At 36.0% G+C, this 16,640-nt stretch overlaps 1 protein-coding gene and 1 long non-coding RNA gene across 2 annotated transcripts; one reads left to right on the forward strand and one right to left on the reverse strand.

Annotated features, from left to right (window-relative positions):
- Positions 1-977: 977 nt before the first annotated feature.
- LOC104908029 (gamma carbonic anhydrase-like 2, mitochondrial) lies at positions 978-9,667 on the forward strand. Its single transcript, XM_010697081.4, has 2 exons — positions 978-1,619; positions 9,033-9,667. Exons 1-2 carry the CDS (start codon positions 1,214-1,216, stop codon positions 9,407-9,409), a joined length of 783 nt encoding a protein of 260 aa, XP_010695383.1. The 5' UTR covers positions 978-1,213; the 3' UTR covers positions 9,410-9,667.
- A 2,898-nt stretch (positions 9,668-12,565) lies between these two features.
- On the reverse strand, positions 12,566-16,113 carry LOC125497279 (uncharacterized). The gene is made up of 3 exons (XR_007273909.2): positions 15,739-16,113; positions 14,019-14,857; positions 12,566-13,893 (listed from the first exon to the last, which is right to left on the reverse strand). It is a non-coding gene; the product is annotated as an uncharacterized LOC125497279 (long non-coding RNA).
- Positions 16,114-16,640: the final 527 nt, after the last annotated feature.

A 16,640-nucleotide genomic window follows, 5' to 3' on the forward strand; every position in this document is an offset into this window, starting at 1 on the left:
GCGGCATTTGGTGGAAGACAAGGCCTTGCCTAGTATGCATCCGCGTCGCTCAGCACGTACGCCGCGGAGTGTACTTATATATATATATGTACAATGATGATGATAATACTAATAATAAAAATAGATAAATATAATAAATATTTTAAAAGTAATAAAATTGTTTACCTTATCATATGAATTTTTAGTTTTTCAAACAGCCATTGCGTCAAATACTCGAGTCCTAAACTTCTCATTTCATCCATTTCCGACCAGGATTAAGCCAACGTGTTGTGTTTATTTCAATTTGAAATGTTTTGTAGAAGTATTAGACTATTATGTTGGTATTTTATCATTTTAATAACTAAAATAACAGGCATAAAGAAACGCCTGTAAAAAAAATGAAAACTCTTAATAAGTTTGAGAACCATCTTGGACCCAAGACCTGCTAGACCTATTGGATATGGGTAAGGATAAGGGTCCACATTTTCTAGGCTTTGTGAGTCTTGGGCAGGTTTGGGTTTATGGGTCTGGGTCTAGTTGGACCCATCCCAGATTTGACACATGCCCATCTTTACTTGTTGGGACACGTATTTTAAGGTGATAAGTTGTAGTATGGTTATCAAATGTGTATTTTTATTTATAAAGTAGATGTGATGAGAGTTGGTGGGGTATTTTTTATTAGATGAGAGAGAAAGTTGGGTAAATTTTTATTGATAAAAGGTATAATAATAGTGGGGTTATGCCAAATATGGAAGTGTACAAACTAATTTAGGACAAACATAAAAAGAAAGTGTTCATACTATTCTAGGACGGAGGAAATATTTATTCGCTTGAAAACAAAGCTGACATTAGTCGAATTGACCAGCCCTAATTCATCCTGAAACAATGGAAAACAAGGTGTTTCAACCAAATATGAGGTCTGCTCGATTTGGCCCAAAATTTCATGAACTTAGGATGAAACCATCCCAACTTAAATGTAAGCCATACAAAAAATTGACCCAAATATGATCGCCCATACTAGTTTGAGAGTGTAGTCACTAAAAAGTGACCTCACCTCACCTTCAATGCTTCACTTGGTTTGGTTCCTCCTCCCAACACCGCAGCACACGCACATCTCCACTACTTCGGACCCCAGTAGGTAGTAGCCCTCCCACCTCCACTATACAATTAAGCTCAGCAGTTCGCACCAATCCCCCTCTCCTCTCTCTCTCTCTCCTCTTTTAGCTCCACAACAATGGCAACAGTAGCTCGACTCTCAAGAAAAGCCCTAAAACTCACCCCCACTTTCTCTCTCTCCTCTCACATAAGGCCCATCTCCTCCGCGGCCGCCGCCACCGTGCAATCGTACCACCAATCTCCCCCACCGACGAAGCGCGAGATCGTCGAATCACCAGATCGCGTGAAATGGGACTACAGAGGTCAGCGATTGATCATTCCTTTAGGTCAATGGAACCCTAAAATTGCTGTTGATGCGTATGTTGCGCCCAATGTCGTACTTGCTGGTCAGGTTACTGTCTACGATGGCGCCTCCGTTTGGAATGGCTCTGTCCTTCGCGGCGATCTTAACAAGATTAGCGTCGGATTTTGCTCCAATGTTCAGGAAAAGTGTGTTCTCCACGCTGCTTGGTCGTCTCCTACAGGTTCTTTTTTTTAAAATAATTATTCTCTGGTTTGATTGATTTTTTTATGTGGATCTTTTTTGTAAATATTGAGGAATTGTACTATTTATCATATGTAGTGAAATTTGTAATATGGGATGGTTAACAGATAATGTGAGGCGAAGTTTTAGGAAAGGTGGTCTGACGGTTAGACGATCAATTGGCTAAACGAAATGCGATGGAAGTTGGGAAATAGGTAATAAGTTGATAGTGGTTTTGGTGGGGATTTTCTGATTGAGGCTTCAGAGAGGGATATGAATGAAATTATGAGATGCCTAGCATATAATGTAGATACTACATTAGGTTCTTGGATGATGATTCTTACTTTTTAAGCTAGCATTGTTATGGGTTGAATTAGAGTTCACATAGAATTACCCTCTGATGATAATATGGGATGGTTAACAGATTATGTGAATTGCTCGTGTTGCAGTAGTGTCTGCCGTATTTGTCACCTTAAATGAATTCAGATAATGAGTTTGGTCGTAGAAAAGTAATACGTAAACATAAAAAAGCTTTTCTTATTCGTGTTGGATACTTCTATTGAGTCCGAGACTTTTGAAGAGTTTGCTCAACATAAGTTTCATTCAGGTGATTCATCATTGTGCCATGTTGTTGAGCAGTGATAAATTTTGACGGGGTTGTTCGAATAGCAACATAACAATTTAATATCGGATGTAGGAATCTATTATTTTGTGTTCTTGTGATGGATAAAGTTGAGATGAGATGCAATTACAAGACTTTTGTGGTTCACCCCCCTTTCCAAAAGCTGTTAGTGGTTTAGTTCTCTTCATACACATTATCCATGTGTATACTTTATATCTGATCACCTAAATTACCTAGACATCTTTGAAGAAGTTCAGGTAGACAAATTTAAGAGCTCAGGTTTCTGATTTTCTACACCTTCCTAGCTTGGGATGATAAATAGTGGCAAAGTTTTGTGGCAATGAACTCACAAGTTTCTGAATTGCATGATGATTCTACATATTAATATATTATAATATTGTATTAACTATATTTTGGTAATTAGTAATATTATTACTTAGGTACTTGTCTATCCAAATCTCTCTCTTGGGGGACCATTGCACTTAAACAGGTCCTTTTAAATTTTAGCGATTGCTTTTACCAACCGCCCATCAGTGGCAGCTGTGTAGGACTGTAGGTGTCTTAGTCCTGCAAGATTGCCACTTTTATTGAATTGGTCACTCGTCCCTTCCTCGTTTTCCTCTTCTGTGTCGAGAACAGCCTTTTCAGCCACTATTGCTTGATTTACCAATCAAACTGATTCTCCACTTGGCCAATATCCATATTTTCAGCTGCTATGAGTGTCACCTTGCTACCAACTTAGTAAGCACCGAGGAGTAATATATTCTGCTAATCCATCAATCAGTCAGTCTCCAGTTCTTCACCCTGTCTGGCAGCAATTAGATTTACTTAATTATAGATGTCTGCAATCTGCAATGGTCCTTTTGCATCATCCGGCAGCGCTTTTGGGCTCATTTCAGTATGGATTTCTAGCCATTTAAATTTTTTGACATGAAGACATGCTTTTAGGACTGTCCCCGTAGAATCTTCGTCATGAATTTATTTTGGAAAGATTAACCCGGGGTAAATGAAAAGAACCATTTAAGGACATTTAGAAACTAGGACCTTGACAATTTGCTCAACACTTTGAACTTGGATTCTATCGAGCCAACCCTCTCCCACATACATTTGTAATAGGTGCATAAGATGATGAAGATGAAGCTTTATTTCATTGTGAAGTATCTAAAATTCCCTATACACTTTCCTCATGAAGTCCGTTATACAACTAATGTTGCATGTGCATCTCATACAATTGTCACTCTATGGTTTCTCAGAAGTACTGCTCTACCAGTTAGGGTAGTTTTCCCATTGCCTATGGGTAATAAGTGACTCTTATAAATGTATTCACAGATTGGAGGTAAAAGCAACTTTTTCATTTTGCTGCCGATCTTTATTAAGTCTGATGTAAGGCATATGAGTTCAGCTAGCTTTAAGAGGGAAAATTATTTCCTGGAGTAAATATATATGTTTGAAAAGCTAAAGGCAGAATAAATGTCACTATCGATTACTCCCTCTGTTTCATTTTAATTTACACTCTTACACTTTTCACGTATGCCAATGCAAAAACTTTGAGGACATATATCGTTAGTTTTGTATTTGTAGAAATAATAAAAAGTACATATTAATAAAATACATGTTATGATGAATTTAACAAGATCCCACATGACTATATTTTCATCCGCGTATAAATCACAAATGATGGTCAAAGTGAAATTTGTGTATAGTGTAAAATATCAAAATGTAACAATTTAAATGAAACGGAGGGAGTATTATTTAGTCAAAGCAAAACTTCACATCTTCTCTTCTGTTTCCGTCTCCTAATGTTCATACCCCTCCCCCTCAATACTTGCTGCTGCTTGAAACATAAATAATTTTTGTTGAACCCCTTACTTTTCTTCTTTCCAAATCCCTTATGTTGAACCCGTAGAAAAAAGGCTTGGTTGTTCAAGGATTGGTGTGCTTTTAAAGAGGACTATTGGACAAAATGATCGGCATCTTCAATCTTCGTGCTGAGTGATGGAGTCACCTCTGGAACTCCAGCTGCAACTTCAGCTCTGTTAAAACTAGAAGTTGAGGAGAAAGATATACATAACAAGTATAGGACTTAAGCCAGTTTTTGGAACTATAGGTTTTCACTATCTTTGGTTCTTAATAGCAGGTTTTCACCACGGCCGTCTTATATACGTCGGAGGCCTTGTTCTGATTTTTGAAATTGGGCCTAAACATACTAGGCTTTCCCATTGCAATAAAATAATTATTAAATAAAATTAGTGAACCTTTTTTCTTTTACTAGAAGATAAATAAATAGAAGAAAAAGGAAAATCTCATCTACAGTCTACACATCCCTCCCAAAAACAAAACAGGCCAAGCAAAAGCAACAATGCTAAAACAAATCATGAAGATTTAGGACAAAATCATTCTTCATTCTCTTCAATTACTCATCAGCGTTTAAAATTTATATCACAAAAATTAGAAGCCCCCTAACAAACTCAAAAACAAAGAGACTAACAGATAAAGGGGATTTTTTTTTTTACGAGTTAACTAAGCGTTATTGTTTGTTGAACAATGATTCCTACAGTTTAATTTGCAACCTTATGCTTCATACTCTCATCAATAGTTCATCTTCTTAGTTTTTGGTTGCTATTCAACTAGTAGTTATTGGATACTGATTAGTTTGGTCAATAAGAGGTGAAGGGACAATTTCAATTCCTCTTCATTGAAAAAAATTTCACCTTCGGTCTCAAGCCTGATTTTCTTAGCAAAGTTGAACACAAATAGTGCGATTATAATAGTAACATGGTAGAACTTGTTTTGTGCCATACTTAGAGAAACATCTATCAAGTTGTTAGTCTTTTGCAACTCAAACCACGTAATGATTTACCTTGGTATTTGCTTTCTTTATTCTCTCTTGGAAGACTTTGCTAAATCAAAGGAGTGTATTTGGTGGTCATCACTTCTCTAGATTTTGATATTTAGTGTCCTATTCATCATTTTTGAAACATTCTTGACTGACTTGTGCAACTATTTATATAATTTATACTTGGAAACTCTAATCTTATTAATCTCGAGTACTTTTAGTGGATGATTAGTTTTTTATGCAATATCATTGCATTTGGTGAACGTATAGAGACTAATAACAAATTAAATTTTGTGTAGAATTTTTTGGAGGAGAAAAAAGAGAAATTTGGAGAGAATTAGAAAGACTACATTTTTATAGATTTTTCATACATAAATAACTAAACAAAACAACGTTTAAATAGGCATACAAAACATTACTAATAATATGCCTACTATGTAACCCACTACTTGCTATCCCACTAATAGATCATTATGTAGACTATTACTTGTTAGCCCACTAACTAATTATTAGCAACTAGTCCTAACTATTAGGAAAACTATAATCCAACACTCCCTTGCTCCAAAATTTCTAAGACCATCCGCAACCCGAATGACTTTACATGAGATAATCTGAATCCTACCTGACTGTCCCACTTTACAGGGTTACATGGAAAAAGTACCTTTCTTTGGGTGGTGATTGTCTATAGGTAATCAAAATTCTTTTTTTTTTTTTTTTTGGTGAACAATGTATAGGCAATGTTATCTAAATAATGTTCTGCACTTCAGCATGAATCTTTAACTGTTTTCATCATGCTTTTAGCATGCTGTGTTATTAATTTTTGTAATGGTCATGGGATACTACTATCTAAGGTTTACCATCTATGAGGTACTTGGAGGGTCATCTCCTTTTTTCCTTCCTTTTGGGAGGAGAGGGGAGGGGGGGGGGAGATGGTTTGTGATGGGGCAGACGATTATGAACAGAGGGATTGGTCGACGCACAGTTTTTAGATTGCTTGTTTCTTTCTTTCCATCCAAATTTGAACTAAATGATAGTACGTCGTTGGCTTGATGTAAGCTTAAAGCAACATAAATTAGCCTGCTGCACTGTCCAAGTATTCAATCTGGGTAGAGAAACAGGGACTGCTCTTGGTTTTCGTCCATGCTGATGGACATGATATGTTGTGGCCTTTTCCCTTCAGTACCCCCTGCCAACTGGTGTAGCTGAGGATGTCCATTGACTTGGTACCTATGTAAATTATAGTGTTGGGACTTGGGAGCTAGGCCCTTTTCTTTTCGGCTAATTTTTCATTTTTTCACTTCAAAGGGGTTTACTATTTACCGTCCGTATTTACTAAACATCGTTTGTATGTTTATATGTATTTTCTATTTTCTTTTTTTATCTTTTTTTTACCTCAAAAATATTAAAATTTCATAATTTTTAGTACGAACCAAATTATTTGATGGTAGAAACGGAAAAGAAGTTTCATCTCCACCATGGTAGAAACGAAATTTTGTTTTGGTTCCACGAGGAGTATTGAAAAAAGAATAAAAAAAATCGAAATCTCAAAGAACAAAACGGGGGAGGAAATAAGAAAGAGGAAGAAGGGTGGGGGGATGCGCGGGGAGGAGGAAACGTGTGGGGGGGGGGGGTCTGCTAGGGGATGGGGTTGTGTGGGATGCAAGGGTGGGGATTAGCGCTGGGACAAAGGCGGAGGAGGGAGGCGAAGGGCGGGGGCTGCGTGGCTGCGATGAAGGGAGAGGAGGGAGGCGAAGGGTGTGGTGGGGAATACGGCCTGCAGGGGTGGGGGTGGGGCGCTGCGTGGCTGCGACGAAGAGGAGGTGAGTGAAGGATGGGGTGAGGTGGGGAGTTGCGGGGGAAAGGGTGGGGGTTGGGGAGGTGCTCTGGTGGGGCTCTAGGGTGGCTGGGGCTGCAGGGCTAGGGTGGGGGCATAGTTCAAAAATACGGTTTCGGTCACAGTTGCGGTAATGGGCATAGTGATGTGGGAACAGGTATGATGCGGTTGTCGTACCGCTGAATATTGGCTGAAACCATGAAATATCCTTAAAACCCGCCTAAAATGCGGATTTTGTTTTACACCTTTAAGATGCGGGTAATATTGGTTCCGTAGAAAACTTTACGATACGGGCGATACAATACGATGCGGCCTTGTTTTGACACCATGGGTGGGGGGTGGTGGTGGTAGCAATGTTGGATGAGGGGTGGTGGTTATGGAGGGAGAAGAAGTAGAGGGAGAAAAATTAAAAAAAACACCGTATAAATATGGACAATATACGGTGAATATGGACGGCAAATAACATCAGGGTTTATATAGTATATCTTCTGTTTCTTTAAGGGCCAATGATGCTTGTAGCAATGATTTATCAATGAATGGACGTGGAAGATAGTTATGATGATTTGATTTTTCTTACTCATATCCGTTGCTCATTTCCTCCAAAGCCCTTGCAAATTCCAATGAACTAATTTGCCATCTACCTACTTACAGAGTGCAAGAGGTAATATATGTTTAATGGTCTTCAATTTTGTCATCATAGAAGAAATAAACAGAGACTTGGTGCAAAAGAAAGGGTGTATAAAGCAGCAAAATAAAGAGAATCTTCCTTTCCCTTGTTTTACACAGTATACGAAAGCAAGTGTTTGTCCTGATTCTGTGAATTTCAAAATTGAAATGAGAAAATGTGTCTTGCTTCCCAGAAATTCCTATTTGACGTAGAGTTTCTATGGGAACATTTCTTCGTTCAAGGGACTCATATCGATCTCGAGTGCTTAGTTGTTCAAATTGAGCAAGCTGCTTGAAATCCAAATGGTTTTTTACCCCGCTTCCATCCTTCTTTCGGTACTGTTAAGCCAAGAAGATAATGAACAAAAATTTCTATCCATTTTCGGGTTATTTGGTTTTAGGGTGAAAACAATTGTGCATCAGAGTGGTATTCGGATTAAATTGATCAAAATGAGTATCAACTGCCTGCTCATCTCCTGTTTCATGAAAGTTGTGTTAATTCTGTTTCATCCAGAGGATTCGGTAAATGTGATCTGTTATCTGATTCTGTTTATTACCTATGATTATGAAGCTATATATTATCATATTGGGTCGATATCACGGAATTAAAACTCTCCCGTTCCGTTACAGAACGGCCGTTCTGTAACGGATTTTGGATTTGCCGTTCCGCGAAATCCCGTTACGGAACGCCATAATAAAATTCACATACTTCTCGCCGCGTTGTCCGTTCCGTAACGTGAACTCGCCGCGTTAGAACGCTTTTATCCCCGTTATATCCGTTTTTTTCAAACATTGGCCAAATTCTTTCTATGATTTAATTATATAGTTGATGAAACATGATATTCTATTAGATTTGATTATATTATGTTGTAATAATGCTTCATAAACTAAAAAATGCAAATAAAGTTGAAACATATTATGTGAATTTTTTAAAAAAATTCACGCCGAGTCGGCCGCGAAACGTTCTATTTGCCCGTTACAAGCCGTTCCCGCGAAAACGTGACCGTTCCCGCGACCGCGACCGCGACCGCGTTTTTTTTCCCTGGTCGATATGGGATAGTGGATGAGTATGTATTGCCTCATTCCTCACTTTAGTTGATGATAGAGACATGGAGTATCAGCTAACATGCCTCTGCTTTGCAATTTTTTATTTATTGGTGCAATAACTGGATAGAAACCAACAAAATATCTGTGTAATTTTGAGGGTCACTGAACATAGTATGTCCTCCAATTTGCTGTGGTCATTATTAGAACTGTAGTCTGGAAAATCGCTTTAATCCTTTATGGCTCAATTGTACTCCATTTCTACCTGTGAGATGAGGACTGTAGCACACTGTTTACTATCCTCTGAATGCAGCCATTTATGTGATCATCTTTGCAAGTTTTTGAGCAATGACCAATTAAGAATGCTGCATAAGCATAAAGAATTAAATTTGATAACCTACAAAATTTTCAGGTCTACCGGCTGAGACATCCATTGACAGGTTTGTTACTGTTGGTGCATATTGTCTCCTAAGATCATGCACAATCGAGCCAGAATGCATCGTGGGACAGCACTCCATTCTCATGGAAGGTTCTTTGGTGGAGACTCATTCAATCCTTGAAGCTGGTTCTGTTGTTCCTCCAGGTAGAAGGATTCCTACTGGTGAGCTTTGGGCGGGTAATCCTGCCAGATTTGTGAGAACCTTGACTCATGAAGAGACGTTGGAGATCCCTAAGCTTGCTGTTGCAATTAATGACTTGAGCAAAAGTTACTTCTCTGAGTACCTTCCTTACTCCACCGTATATTTGGAGGTTGAGAAGCTAAAGAAGAAGTTGGGGATTAATATTTGAATTTATTTTTGGTTTAGGAGATTTCATGTTTCATTGTATTAATCAACATCATCTCTGAAATAAGCAGATCATGACTCCTTTTGCATGATTTTGGAGTAGTTGTTCTGTACTTTTGACAAGCTCTGTACGAGGTGTGGAAGTTATAGTTTAAAGTGCTAAACGGATGATACAGATGAAACATGGATCTTGCCATGTAGTAATTTGTAGCGTTTTTGCCATCAATATTTTTGGTCTATGAATTGGATTACAGTTGCTGAATTTGTTTAGCCTGTTCTTGCTATGACATTGGTGGAAGATCCAATTACTGATATGCTCTCTTCACATTACAAAAAAGTTTTAGGTTCATTAATAGGTTTGATCAAGTTTGATAATGTCTAACACAATATTCAAAAATAAGTTTCAATAAAGGTCAATCAAGTTTCACAAGTTTTGTTTAGATAAGTTCAGGTGTTTTAGGTAAAGAGAATGCAACTTAGAACTATGTTTAGTTCATCTTATTTTTACGTATTTGATATGAATTTATTTTTTCTGATTTAATATGGTATGGTATGGTATGGTATGGTATGGTATTGTCTGATATGAACTTATTTGATCTGATTTGAACTTATATTTTATAAAACATATTATTACTAGTATTATTATTACTTTGTATTTCATTATTAATATTACTATTACTATCATTTTATTATTATGCATAACATTTAATAATAATAATAATAATAATAATAATAATAATAATAATAATTATTATTATTATTATTATTATTATTATTAATTATTATAATTATTATTATTGTTATTGTTATTGTTATTTTTTTTTTAAAAGAACACATTAGTATATGAACATACAACTAAAAATAAAAAAAATACATATTTAGGTTAAAGAAAAAAATTGTTCATGGTAAAGAAAACATATTGTTCAGGTCTAAGGTCCATTTATAATAGGGAAAATTTCTTAGATATCCCTGAGGTTTGGCGTAATTCTCAAATTACCCCCATATTTGGATAATTCATCAGATACCATTGAGGTTTGTGTTTGTGCTCAAAATACTCTTGACGGAATCCTAACGTCGTTAACTGTTTTTCTCTCTCTTCAGTTTTCTCTCTTACCTCCCACCATCCTCCATTGATAAACCTCCAAGTGTTTTATCTTCTTCCACCTCCATGCCTTTCTCCCTCCTCCTAATCTTCATCTTCCTTCGTCCATCGATTTATTGATGATTCGATGTAATTTGTGAACCACCAACACATGATGACCACTAGAGGTGGCACCACCACCAAAGAATGAGCGGGGGAAAGGGAGAATAGAGTGCAGCAGCACCGGTGGTAGACGCAGTAGCACCGGCGACAGACACACACGAAGAGAGGAGGGAGAATCCGCACGTGCAGCTCTAGCGGTGGCTACAACAGCGGCGAGAGAAGAGAATAGAGCAGCGACACCAAGGGAGCAACGACACGGAAGAGGAAGAATCTCCGGCGAGCTTAGTGGTAAGTGAAAATTGAAGCAGATGGAGGAGAAAAGAGAGCTGCGAGGGAAGATGATTTTTGAATTAATCTAACAAACTAAATCTGGTTTTATTTTGTTAATTTAGCAAACTACTCAAACGTTCAAGAAAAATAATAATGGATGATGGTGGGAGGAGAGAGAGAAAATTTTGAGGTTTAGAATGTCACAAATAGAGGATGGTGGGAGGAGAGAGAAATCTTGGAGGTTCATCAATGAAGGATAGTGGGAGGAAAGAGAGAAAACTGAAGAGAAAGAGAGAAAAAGTTAACGGCGTTAGAGTTCCATCAAGAGTATAAGGGTATTTTAAGCACAAACAGAAACCTCAAAGGTATCTGAGAAATTTTCCAAATGTGAGGGTTAATATGGGAATTACACCAAACGTCAGGGGTACCTAAGGAATTTTTTCATTATAATAAGAATTTAGGTAGTAATGAAAAGAACATATAATGATAATAAAAAAAGAACATTTATTGAAAGAGATACAAAATTTGTTTAACACATTCTAAAAATAAAAGAGATGTTATTTAATTTCTATATTGATGACATGTTTGGATTTAACTAACAACATGTTCTTTGTTATATCAAATTTTTGTTCTTTTTTTAATTATAATTAAACCTATAAATATATATAATCATATGATTTTGAACAAAATTGTTAAATATTCTTCTTATACAGTTGTCCAGTTCAAAATAAACTTTATGTTTAAAGATAGGTTGAAATCTCTTTTAGGGAAAATTTTGAACGTGATGCCAACAATATTAGATTATCCCACCCTACTCATGTTTTATATAAACTAGTAACATATGCTTTATATTATTCTGACAAAATTGTTAAAAAAAATAAACATCATGTACATTACATGTACAACATCAAAAAGATCGCATATCAAAATTGTTAATTAGATCAAAGATAAAAAAAAGAACACATACAAATACTAAACAACATTCTTCTCCTTTAACACAAATAGCTTCAAATAGTGATCACTACAAGAAGAGATGATATCATTTACGGCTTAGAACCATCGTTGATACTCTCAAAAACCGTTGTTGGATCCATCAACGACGGTCAACAGTCGTTGACTGACAGTCGTTGCATCGATGGTCGCTGATTTAGGAATCAACGACCGTCAAGCCATCGGTACCAATATCAATGACGATTTTCTTACTTATTAGTGACCGTTTAGTATACCAACATTGAGAATATGTCACAAACTGTTTAGAGCAGTCACTAAAACAACGACGGTTCCTTACAAACGTTAAATCAACGACGGTTTAAAACAATCGTCGTATCAACGACGGTTTAAAACAGACGTTTCAACAACGGTATTAATCAATCGCTAGTATTCAACAGTAGTCATTGCCTTTTACATCAGTGGCGTCATTACTTTCTTTAACAGTGATTGTTTAGCTGTCGTCTTTTTAGATTACATTAATTAGATAATAATTTTCCAAATTATAATTAAACTTGTACTTGCACGGCTACACCAAAATATACTACACTAAACCTGTTCCTCCATCGGATTCAATATTTTCAACTAAAAAAATATGCAATTTTAATATATATTACAATATGTGTAGATACTTATATAATTACATGAAATAGATTAAATTTATGTACACAAAATACATCTCGGTGTCTGAAAATAAAGTAGAAGTTGGGTTCTACAAAAATATATATCGATAAATCTAGAAACTAATAAGTTAGATGCCGATAACTATAGACACTAAATGCCTATAGTTAGACAAACTACCTATATTAAATATATGTACGCAAAATAGATCTCGGTCGGGAAATAAATTAGAATTCGGGTTCCAAAAAAAATATACCGACACATCTAGAAACAAAGCTAGATGCCGATGAATATAGACACTAAATGCATATAGTTAGACTAACTGTATAGAAACTATAAGTTAGTTACCTAGTTGCCAAAACCAAACAAACTACAAGGTCACATGAGTCTTTATAACACTACTGCCACCACCAAACCCTTGGTTATCTTCTATCTGCATTGTAGGGGGGGGGGGACTGTGTTGCAACTTGAGAACATGTGGCTGAAACTAGACATGTTCCTCATCATTTCTTGCAGGAGGACCTGGTTTGACTTTTCCACCCGTGTTGCGACCCTTGCCTCCACCTCTTCCATCCGTACAGCAACCTTTGCCTTCGCCTGCGCCTCAAGCTGAGAAAAAATTGGAGGGCTCATATGGTTGTGAAGAGCCATCTCCTTGCCCAGATGAAGAGTTGTAGTACAAATGATCTCCCTAACCCAACCCCTACACTTTTCCTCTGTTCTCCCACCAACTGTCTCCCAATACAATAGATTAGGGTTCGGCTGTGACCCCTAAGTGGTACAATCATCCAACTTCTTGTTGTATGTCTCCTACATTTGGTTAAATGTACTCATAGTAATATAAAATGGCCTACAATGGGCTAAAAATGGTCTATATTTGGGTCTAACATGGCTATATTTTGTATTTTCAATCAAAACTACTTATAAATACATTAAACTAACTATATATATGATGTTCGAAGTGTTTATAACTTAAACTAACTTCAAATTACTCATATTCATTCATTTTCAAGTATAATGGCCTAAAATGCCCTATATTTGGTTCTAACATGGATATATTTTGTATTTTCAATCAAACCTACTTATAAATACATGAAACTAACTATATATATAATGTTTGAGGTGTTTATATCTTAAACTAACTTCAAACTACTTATATTCATTCATTTTCAAGTATAATGGCCTAAAATGTCCTATATTTGGTTCTAACATGCTTATATTTTGTATTTTCAACCAAAACTACTATTAAATACATGAAACTAACTTAAATATATGTTTAGAAGTATGTACCGAGATTTCGTTTGCTTTCTTGTTTGCTAGAATTTCTCCTTTTCCAGGATCAGTCTAAAATCAGTCTTCAAGAACAACTCGGGAGTAGTAGGGAGTACTCGTCCTCTACTCTTTCCCTATCAACATTGTTGAAGAAACACTTTATTTTTTATTTATACCGAAAATAATAGATATGGAACATTTTTACCATCTTTAAATGTCATGTAATTTAAAATAAGTAGTAGATATGAAATTTTTTTACCATTTTTCTAGCATGATGTGCCGCCGAAATAGAACCTTGAAAGTGTGACGGCTCAATTGGATTATTTAGGGAACCACCTCTTTGGTTCTTATTCACTTTTTCATATTTTTCCAGAAACATGGGGTCTTCACTTCTCTTCTTCTTGGCTTCATAGATGGTCTCCCCCAACCATTTTGGCATTTCTTTGGCTTTCTTAAGCTCCTAGTATTGTAAGTCTCTCAGACGATCTACAACTTTCATCTTGTAAACCTTTCCTCACTCGACCATCTAACTCAGGAGCCCATTCATAAAGACCCTTTAATCAAACATTAAACCAAGTTATTAATAAACTAATATAATTAATTTCATTCATCATAATTCGATTCATACATGCTATGAATGAGTTCCACCAATGTGTCCTTGTGACAACGTCTACCTCACTATAATTGAACCAAGGTTTTCGAAAATGGCCCTAGAAATATCAGTGATGAACCCACTAACCTTGTTATTATCAAACTTGAATTGAAAACCAAATAAACACGTGAATTGAAAATATTATTTGATACAAATATCATGAATCATATATTAGCTTACAAACTTAGCACAATCCAGTATGGCTTAAAACCTCTCTTGGTGCATGGTTTGACCCTTCACCTTCCTCCATATGACTCTTTGGAGTCCGGTACGTGGTTACCAAAGTCATGTGCTTGTGAATCATCTTCTTGTGTCTCTGAGATAGGGATATGTCTTTCTTGTGGTTCTAGTGACTGAAAAAGCTCCTTGGGAATCAAATTCCCACCACCTTGGCTTCCACCTAAGCCATCTCGACCTCCGCACCCCTTAGGATTAGAAATGATTACCTAAAAAAACAAATATATAAATCATGGTGGATAAGATTAATCGTTAGTCTAGCATCACTACTAGCAATGTCATGAAACAAAAATGCAGTGCCATGAAACAAAAGGTAAAAGAAAATGGGGAGGATGAACATGAACATAAAGAAGAAGAAAAAAGGATAAGCGCAAATCTGAATTAGAATATGTATTACTAATCATCCAAGTCAATAGTCATATAGTAAAATATATGTAAAGTAATAGAGTCCTAAGTGCATGGATTGGAAACATTGAATATGGATTTTAACACTCTAAAGGTGGAGGTATAGGAAGCTCAAACCATAGGAGGTGGTGGGTACATAATTCAAGAGCTTAAGTGGGACGAGGAACTTGTAGGTATGAGACTCCATTCCCAAGCTATCTCAACTAGACAACTTTTTCATTATAGTAGCAGAACAAACTCATTCCATTCCATTCCAAAATCGTCAACCAAATACCCTTATCAATGCAAAACAAAGTTTGAGGTCCCAAATAATCAGTCTATTACAATCATACTAAAAATATTCTCCTCACTCATCACATCTACTTCAAAACTTAGTTAATCAAGCAATAATTAAAATTCACAACTTTTATCCCAAAAGAAAGCGATTTTCTAACAAGCACATGCTCAAATCTCAAAAAACAAAAAAATCGATTTTAGTTCTATTAATTTACAGGGCATTATAACTGTTTTAATTTACAAAAAATAAGTAATTACAGAAAAACGAAATCAACAAAGATATTAAACAGACTCACCAATCACTTCACAAACTACTACATAACAAAATCTAAGCTCAAAAATCGAAAGATTCAAAACCCTCAATTTTCAAGGCGAAATCTAGGTTTTGAGCGAAAACAAAGGGTATTACCGGCAGCGAGGAGACGTAATAAGAAGTGGCGACATTCGGACGGCCGAGATATGGTGGTGTTAGCCACATATATCCAAAAAAACCCCAATAATTAGGGTTTGATAAAAGAAACATGACGCTTCAGGAATTACCGGCGGCAAGGAGAGTGAAAATGGGATGTCGCCGGTCGTTGGAGGAAATTGGAGGTCCGACCTTGGCCTTCAATGGCTTCTTCAATTCACGCACCCTCCTCTCCCTTTTGTGTTTTTTGAAAATGGATGAATGAATACAATCGTTTAACAACAAAGAGGCCAACTTTAGTTTAACTCCTTTTTCATCATAGACCGTTTCATATAGTCGCCTAAGCTAAAAAATATTAAAATTTAAAATAATAAAATAATTGACTGTTTTAAATGGTCGTTGATTAACAACGACTGATTATTCATCATTGTCCACTTTAAAAGCAATCGGTGGCAATGTCGGTTATAAACAGTCGGATGCAAGAATTAACGGCCGTTATTCAAACGTCGCAGCGAAGCAGTCGTTGTTTTTGCCTTTTCTTGTAGTGGATATCAAAGACATTCGTAATAATAGCAACGACATTAATATTAATTACCAAAATTAATAATGAAGAATTACAACAACGACAATAATAATAATCCTGTTAAACAAATGTACTAGTACATAGTAATATTTATAGTAATAGTAATGATATAAAGTAATATTAGCAATAGCAATAGCAATAGCAATGACAATGACAATGACAATGGTAATGATAATGACAATGACAACAAAACAACAACAACAACAACAACAATAATAATAATAATAATAATAATAATAATAATAATAATAATAATAATAATAATAATAATAATAATAATAATAATAACAAGTAAAAATAAGGTGAACTGAACCTAGCC

The sequence above is a fragment of the Beta vulgaris genome, chromosome 5, assembly GCF_026745355.1.
Source record: "Beta vulgaris subsp. vulgaris cultivar EL10 chromosome 5, EL10.2, whole genome shotgun sequence".
Classification (NCBI taxonomy): Eukaryota; Viridiplantae; Streptophyta; class Magnoliopsida; order Caryophyllales; family Amaranthaceae; genus Beta; species Beta vulgaris.